This window comes from Monodon monoceros, unplaced genomic scaffold (genome assembly GCF_005190385.1).
Source record: "Monodon monoceros isolate NGI ecotype Baffin Bay Population unplaced genomic scaffold, NGI_Narwhal_1 Super_Scaffold_22, whole genome shotgun sequence".
NCBI lineage: Eukaryota > Metazoa > Chordata > Mammalia > Artiodactyla > Monodontidae > Monodon > Monodon monoceros.
This window is the reverse complement of record NW_021703779.1, coordinates 30,696,299-30,705,322: the sequence shown is the minus strand read 5'-3', so window position 1 is coordinate 30,705,322 and position 9,024 is coordinate 30,696,299. Positions and strand designations below refer to the sequence as shown.

The window sequence follows — 9,024 nt, the reverse complement described above, 5'->3', positions numbered from 1 at the left end:
CATCCCTCACACAGAGTGTTACTGTATGTTTATTCATCTGCCTTCTTTAAAATTTAATACATTTCTTAATGATAAGTGCTGTACTTCTTAACTATAACTCCAGCACCCAGCACTGGGCATGGCGCATTCTTGGTCAGTGTTGAATGCCTGAAATAGTGATTTAGAAAAGCGTTGGCAGATATTATAACTTAATAGGCAAGAAACCCTATACAAATATGTTAAGTAAGTGAGAGAGATCTAGGTTGAAATAGATCAAATCCAGGATGGTAGGTAACAGTATTAAAATAGGTTTTCTTTGGAGAATAAAGGGTGAAAAATAAGTCTGGGATGCTCACAGTGGCCAAAACTTCTGAAGCTGTGTGTGTGTGTGTGTGTGTGTGTGTGTGTGTGTGTATGCCAGTAACTGTTCTAGCTCTTAGAAATGTAGTAGTAATTAAAAAAAAAGAAAGATCTTTTGGAGCTTCTATTTTGGGATAGGAATGGGGAAGAAAACAAGCACAAGATAAATAAAAATGTTTTAGATAGTCACAAGTGCTACTAAAGAAAAAAAAATACACTGCCAGAATAGAAGATGACAAGGCCAGGGGTGGTAGATAACTGTGTTGTGACTAGTGATGTCAGAATGGATAACCCAGAACCCAGAGTTGGCTTATAATTAGTGTCTGTCCTCTACGAATGGTGGATGAGAGAAAAAGGAATTTCCCCAAAATGCTTTTCCAAATCCCTACATTTTTGCAGTGATGTTAAAGATGCTGGCTTGATGATTAAAAATGGAGAGTTTTGAATATCACACAAAGGAGAACCTCTTATTTCATAGTGAAGAAGCCTGAGTTAGGATGGTAAAGAATTTTCAAATCTTAAATGAAGTCACAGAAAAGAAATACAGTTCACATTTCCATTCGAAATTCTCATACCAGGAAACTTCTCATTGAAGGGAGTATACATTCACCTCTCAAATAATGAAAAGACATGAAATGTTTGGTTAATTGTAGTAAAGAAGATACTGAAGATCTCAAAGAATTGTATATTGATAACATGTAATATTACTTAACAGAAACGTCACATTTCTTTGTGAACTTTCCAGTACAGGCAGTGTTTTGATGTTCATGTTGTTAAATGCTCACGCTTGTTTGCACTTACAAAAGAATCTTTATACTTAATTCTTCATGGAATATTGAGAGCACAACTTATTTTCATGGTTAGCCAAAAAAGATAGACTTTATATTGCTATTAAAAACTTATCCACAGGCTATAACTACTTTCAAAAAGAATTTGTTATTCAGATAAGGGTTTTTTTTGGAACTAGGCCAAAATAAACAAATATTTAAAAAACTACAAAGAAAATACAGAGAAAATTCTTAAGATGGAAATATTTATGCTCACAATCACAGTGATGCTGTGTATTTAAACTGATATACTGTAATGTAAAAAACGTATCAGGTTGAGCTCAGAAGATTCAGGTACAAATATTCTCAATTTCTGATTTGTCAGGGCAGATAGAGAGGAATATGATTTGGAAGAGCAATATAATGCTCAGCAATTGCTTTGAGACAAAAATAAGTGGCTATATAGTTTCAAAGTCAGAGTGTTAAATTGGGTTTATGATATAAGCAGCATACACTGTAGAATGAGATAGGGTGATGTGAAGTAAAGTTAGAGCGATAAGATATTGGTGGTGGTTCAAACAGGAAGGATACTGTCTTCTAGGAGCTTCAGTAGCAGGAATTAGGGATTCCATTCTTGGGAAAAATGGTAGAATATAATGTCATAGTGGGCCTAGAACCAAGACATTAAGCCATTTACTTGTCTAGGACTCATTATAATCATTTTCTAGGTACAGGATGGATCCCAGATGAGAAGTTGTATTAGTTTTCTGTTGCTGCATAAGAAATTAATACAAATGTAATGGCTTAAAACAGCATCCCTTTATTAGCTCACAGTTCTATAGGTTGGGATACTGGCATGGAGTGACTAGGTTCTGTGTTCAAGGTCTTAAAGGTCTGAAATCAGCATTTTTAAACCCTTGTCAGATAATTCTAACATCTAATTCATCTTGGGTTGGCATCATCTGTCACATCTTATTCAAGCTGTCATGTATCTGGTTCTTGGTATAAGTAGTGATATTTTATTGTCTTTTGGACATTTTGGCTATTATGTTAGGATACTTTGGTCCCTATTTAAAGTGGTTTTTTTTTTTTTTTTAATTTTTAGCAGGCATTCACTCTTTATAGGTTTGGCACACAGTTCCTGTACTTTTATGGACTGTGGTTCCATGATAACCTAATTTTCAGAACCTTTGTGGTACTCTTTTGGTCTGTTTATTTTGTGCAGGTGGGGTTACCTCTGGTCCCTTCTCATGCTGCTTATGGGGTCTGAAGTAGCTTCCCCAGGATACAGCACTTGGTGCTTCTGGTGAGGGAAGGGAATCTCTGGAACACTTGATGAAGAGTCCTTCCTGGGCCAGGCACTTGTGACAGGGTCTCCCTGGACTGTAAGGAATAGAGGGTGCTTACCAGGTTGAGAGCTTTCTGTGGAGGGATCTCCATTGCTGGTACCAGCAAGTTGCCTGATGTTTCTGGGTAGGGGAGAGGAGTCTCAGGCCCATCTGAGGAGAACATTTTCCAGGTGGGAGCTTTTTGTGGTAGGATCACTTTTGCTGGTACCCTTAGCCACTGATGTGTCTGGGTGGTGAAGGGGAATCTCAGGCCCAGTGGGGAAGGAAAGCACTTTCCCTGGTCATTTACTGTCATCAGGGCTTCCAATTGTTCCTCGCAGGTTCTGCAAGGCTCACCTGGTGTTTGGGGGATTCCCATTTGATGTGATGGAGGAAAAGCCTTTTTGAGCCACTTCCTGTTACTAAATTGGGATTAGGAAATGCTGGGCCTGGATCACATTTTTTTGTTGGTAGAGGGTCATAAGGTGCCCTGCCATGAGGTTGTTCATCCATTCTGAGGGTCCCTAGGCAATTCACCTTCTTTAGACCTTTCAGAGATCTCCTTTGGTTGTCTCATATTATTTCCAGGATATATAGTTGTGCGTATAAAGGGGGAGCAGGGAGAGGGAAGTATAAACCATCTTATCTGGATTAGAAGTCTTCTCTGTGCCTTTTAAGTGCTCACCTGATTAGGTCAGGCTCACTCTGGATAATCTCCCAATCAACTGTGCTATATATCATAATCTAATAATGGGAATGATATTCCATCACATTCACAGGTCTCATACTCAAGGGGAGGGGCTACTACAAGGATCATTGGGCATCATCTTAGAATTCTGTCGACCACAGAAGGTGCATGTGAATGTACTGAAGCATTAATTAAGCAATTATCATCCTTTGGAAGGTTTTAATCTGTTAGGATAGTATGAAAGCCAACTACTGTTATAATTATTCCACTCACTTTAAATGAAGTATATCTGATATCAAAAATACTTCATAAAAATCAGAATATTCAAACAACTTTCAGAAGTTAATGTAAATTTCAGAGGTTTGATCCAAGCCTTCATTTCTGGCCATGCAGATATCTTCTGTGTGAAAAATATGCTACCTCAAAGATGTTTTAAAAAACTTCACCACCACTCCCCATTTATATTTTGTAGTTATGTGCAAATACTGTGGCTGCCAGCAATTCACATAGAAAATAAAGGTCAGTGATGTTTCTGACTTTAACTTTTTAGAGGTTTATACTTAACACTGCCTACATTTGTATAGGTTGCACATTGCACAAAATTTCTGATTATTGCTTTAGGTTATAATACAATGTACTCTCACCTATACCAGGATTGAAAATTTTAAGTAAAATTTGCTGGACTGGCCAATACAACCCCCCAAAAATAGTTTTCAGGCTGAATTAGGAGAAAAATCCTTCACTATGTTTAGGTTGGAAGGAAGCATGACCTAAATTTTGATTTCAAATACTCAGGGTTTTGGGTGATGGTTTTACTGGGGACAATTAGAATTGAACTATGTAGACATGTTTTTTTGAAGCCAAGTTTTACCTTTAAGGCTTTCATATTGCAGCTTGTGAGGCTCCAAGCAGCAATTGGGTACTTTGGGTCATTCACACAAGGATTAAGAGTCATATATAAACCATAAAACCTTTTATAAGAAATCAGAATCTGTTTTAAAAATTAATTGTATGAACTAAACATATATAGAAAGAAATTGAAGCTTGAATATATTTAAGAAGCAAAAATTAAAGACATACCTATAACTGCCATTTTTCCTTAGTTGTTTACAATCACAGCAAATTGAAGTGTGACGTGTTTAAGAGAAAGGTAATTAAGTTCTAAGGCTTTGTCATCTTATCACTTTTAAAAATACAAGATCTGAGTAGATGAAAGGAAAATAGAGAGGGTTGTTAAATAGCTGAGTCATAGAGTGGAATAGAGAACAAGCGGAAGAGGCAAGAAAGCATACACAGACTGGGTTTGAAGAGAGTTGGGAATACTGGTTGTGGTAGATGGTCTCTAATTTGCTTACCAGATCTACTCGCCATCCTTCCTAACCCTGCTCCGTGATTCCAGGAGGCTGACCTTTATCAGCTTCATCGACCAGTCTCTCTGTGTCTTCAGGTTGGGTTTGGCTAATATGAACTACTGACAAGAGATTAGAAGTCAGGAGGAAAGAAGGTAAGGGCATTTATTTCCATGATCTGCCCCCTTCCAAACTTTAGGTTGGCAGTGGATGGGATTTTCTAAGGTTACATCTCTTGTTGGGTGGACTTCTACTAAAACTCTAAGACATTCTGGGTTGCAGGAACTGCTATCTCTCTATGCCCCTTCAAACCTAGTGGTTATAATACTGGCTTCTCACAGTTGCTAGCCTCAGGGTACTTCATCGTCTCTTGGTTTCCCTTCATTCTTTACACACTTTAGTCTCTTCATTAAATGCTATTCCATCACTCTTTTAAAGTGTCCCATCAGTTTTTAGCTAGAACTGACTGATACATTGGTAGTGGGGAATAGGAGAAACTTTAAGGTAGTGTTAGGGAGGTGGGATAAACTGCTGTGGAGAGAGATAGGAAGAGAAGGGTTTCAAAGCTTTTAATGGCATTCTATGAATGTAACATGACTTCTTTATGTGAATGACTCTAATATAGTCTTAAATTGCTTCTTTTTTTGTGTGTGTGTGTGGTTCGTGGGCCTCTCACTGTTGTGGCCTCTCCCATTGCGGAGCACAGGCTCTGGATGTGCAGGCTCTGCGGCCATGGCTCACGGGCCCAGCCACTCCACGGCATGTGGGATCTTCCTGGACCGGGGCACGAACCCGTGTGCCCTGCATCGGCAGGCATACTCTCAACCACTGCGCCACCAGGGAAGCCCTATAACACTTTATATTGCTGAGAATTCAGATCTCAATTAGAATTTTCACTCTCATTGGAATCCACTACTTGCTCACGACAAATAGGACAGGTAGAGCTCTCAGACAGCCAGCGATCAATGCAGTGAATGTGATATTCATGGGAGCAAGGTAGGATGCGAAGCTTGCTGTTTTCTGTGTACTCTGTAATGCAAATGCTACAGGCTTTTAATGCATCATTTTCACCAAAAGATCTTACAGCCAAGTTGTCAATCTGTGCTTTGGTGAGTCCTGTAGTTGGGTATAGATTATCTCCACTTAAGAGGAAAAACTGTTGCAGATTATGGGAGGGCCCAGAGTCACTTTCATTAAATATTACTGGGGTCATTCGTCTACTCCCTTGCGTGGTCTCTGATGATACGTCTGATGATAAGTTTCTTTCTTCACTGCCTTCAAACATCAGTGAGCTATTTCCTGAATTTTCATCACTTGAGCTGGAACTGGAAATAGTACTGGAACTGGAAATAGTACTGGAACTGGAAATAGGATTGGAACTGGAAATAGGACTGAAACTGGAAATAGGACTAGAACTGGAACTAAACATACAATTGGGTCTTGAATGACAAATCAGTGTGGAACTTGAATGGGTATCATAGCTAGGATTTGAATCACAACAAAATCTACCACTACTACTACCATTAGGATCATCTCTTCTATTTGGTGACTCTGGCCATTCCATGTTTTGACTTGGAGGTGAGACACTGTGCTCTAAATTACTGTTAATGTCCATAAGGTTACTTGAGTTACTAAATTCTGTCATTGTCTGCCTTAACATGCTCTGAATTGGAACAGATGTTGTATCATTTAAGCTAGTATTTAAAATTTTACAAATGGGATTTCTGATGGTATTGACATAAGCTCTCACATCTGCCTGCTCAGAATGTGAATACATATGCCTCAGTCCTCGTTCACTTTCAGAAGTGACAGTGTTGTTTGGTGTCTCAGATGTTAACTGAGTTCTACTAGCTCTGCTGTCTCTCTGAGAATATGCTCCAGAATGACCTTGTCCTACTTCAAGATTGAAGGGTATGGTTGGATGTATTTTCCTCATTCCCCAAGATTCACCACTGCTGGTTGTATCTGGAGAATTTTCTCCATGAACGGCATTCCTTGTTCTAGAAGTTTCAATAAGACCACTGTTTTGCAACTCAAATCCAGTCATTTGCTGTCTCAATATTTCTTGGTGCTCAGTTCTAGAAAATCTCGCATTCTCACTTACCAGAGGCTGCTCAAAAGTCTGAGATGGTATACTATGATTAAGTCTTTGTACAGTTTCCCTAAGTGAACGTGGAGGCGACCAACTTTCAATTCTTGCTCTGGTTCTCCGATACTCTGGGCTCCTACTTCTTGCTCTTCTCTGACTTCTGATAGGTGGGAATTCCATTAATGTTTCAGTTGTATCTTGTTCAGACATAGATGGTCTTGTAAATATTGATTCAGATTGTGGATTGTCCACTTGCCTTTGGCTGTCTTCCATATTTTCTCTTCTGGGAAGTCTTGCAGATGCTACATATTCATTCTCTGGATTTGGACTCCCATTATCAAGGTTAAAATTTATTTCTAAACTGAATCTGAACTGATCACTTTTAGGATTAATTTGGCTCTCTTCTCTCCAAAATTGGTTTTCTCTTTGTCCACTTGTCATATTTTCAGTTTGTCCAGAACAGTTAAGCCAGTCTATTGTAGAGTCACCACTAGACACATCATCTGAAGAGTCTCCTCTATCTGTTAACAAAAAAAATGGGGAGGGTGCATAAAAGAACTACCAAATTAGAACCATCATAAAATAGCACTCTGAAACTTTGTTTCAAAAACAAACAAAAAATGAGAACTTAAATACTCAGGTGTTTTAAACTGATTTCACATTTATAGAGTTAATATTTTATAAACTACACTGTCTAGATTTATAAGTAAAGGTAGAAAAGTTTCAATTCCATCTGAAAAGAGTGAGCTAATCCTAGATAAACTTAGAGAATTTTTTAAAAAGGGAATCTGGAGGAAGTCTATTTTTCAGTATTTCATCATATACACAGCCCTGTGTACCACTGTAGGAGGAATGTCAAGAGACTTTTTTTTCAGTCCTCTGTCAAAACACTAATACAATTAAACAAGGTAAACACCAGTTAAGGTACAATGCTAATATTTTAGTTCAATTTACATTATTGTCTAATTTTCATTAGTCTCCAACATTACTATTTCTAGGCTCTTCATTTATGTGCTTTTGATAATATATAAGCTGTTTTAAAATATAAGATTATTGCCCAAACATAAACAAGTTTTACAGGTTTAAAAGAGTTTGAATTTTGAATACTTCTTAATGTTACCAAGATTTTTAATTGACATTAAATTGAAGGTCAGATCAAATGAATAGACTGAACCTAGCATGGTACATATAAGACCATATTCAAGAACCAAAGTATTATAGTATCCTCTTCATTAGACAGTAAAATCCTCTACTTCACACTGGGAGAGAAGGCACCAGACCTGAGGTTCGAGCAGGGTTTCTCAGCCTTAGCACTATTGACATTTTGGTGCCGGACAATTCTTTGTTTTGGGGAGCTATCTTGTGCATTGTGGGATATTTGGCAGCATCCCTGGCCTCTGCCCACTAGATGCTAGTAACACCCATGCCTCCCCTGTGACAACCAAAAATATCTCTAGCCATTGTCAAATGTCCCCAGGTGTTGGAGAGAGCAAAATTGTCCCCAGTTGAGAACCACTTGATTAGAATATAAAATATTTCTGTTTGCTTTTTTTTACATGTCTATGTAGAAAAAATAATTCAGGAAGTAGGAGGGACTTTCAACTGAGGTAGAAAACCAAGAAAAATACAAATAGGCTACTTCACACTGTTTCCCAATTAAAACAACCCAAATGTGAATCAGGAAAACAAGCATACCTTGACATTCTCACCAAAAATCAAGTAAATGCCAGTTCTTTTTATGAGAAGTTACTTACCAAATTAATTTATGTCACTTCTGTATAATCTACTATTTACTATTATGAAGTTACTATTTACTATTATGAAGTTCCTTATTCATCCCATCCTATTCCCTCCAAAAGCAAAATATACCTGTATTTTCATCTGAGTCTTGTGGTGGGTTTTCTTTAATTAGCTGAAGTCTCCTCAGCAACTCTTCTTCTGTACTTTCACCTGGAATGCCTAGAAGATTGTTGTCTCTCATAAGTTTGTAATCTTCTTCACTCAGATTATTTACGAACCTGGAGAAATCTTCTTCCCAAACCAATCGGTCCGTTTGACTTATGCGTTGGGCCGAAACTCCATCTTCTTCACGTTGGAATCCGAGTTTTCCATCTTAATAAACAAGTGGAAAATTATCTGAAATTCACGACATAAGTGTTGAAATTCACCAACGGTCATTTAGTTTTCTTCGCTTTCTACTTCCGGCCAGAGTGTCCGGTTCCGACGCAGTCGGATGACGCTCCGCGTAGATTCCTCCCTTCTCCCGGCCCGACTCTGTTCTGTAGCCCCTGGTGACGGAACAGTTGGGAGCCGCCTCTATCCCGGAAATTGCTAGACGTTGCCTAGGCACCCATTATCTTCCCCACTGTTACCGAGTAGGGACTGGATTCAGGTTAGGTTTCATTTCATTCAAAACCAGCCAATGTTACTGAGGGTTTATAGTGTACCAAGCACCATCCTTCAC

The 9,024-nt window shown here is 38.4% G+C and overlaps 1 protein-coding gene across 1 annotated transcript; it reads right to left on the bottom strand.

The window, feature by feature from the left end:
* Window positions 1-5,351: 5,351 nt before the first annotated feature.
* LOC114905766 (E3 ubiquitin-protein ligase RLIM-like) lies at window positions 5,352-8,672 on the bottom strand. Its single transcript, XM_029240162.1, is given in 3 exon segments — window positions 5,352-7,081; window positions 8,430-8,651; window positions 8,654-8,672. Coding segments are annotated over 3 exon segments (1,971 nt in total).
* Window positions 8,673-9,024: the final 352 nt, after the last annotated feature.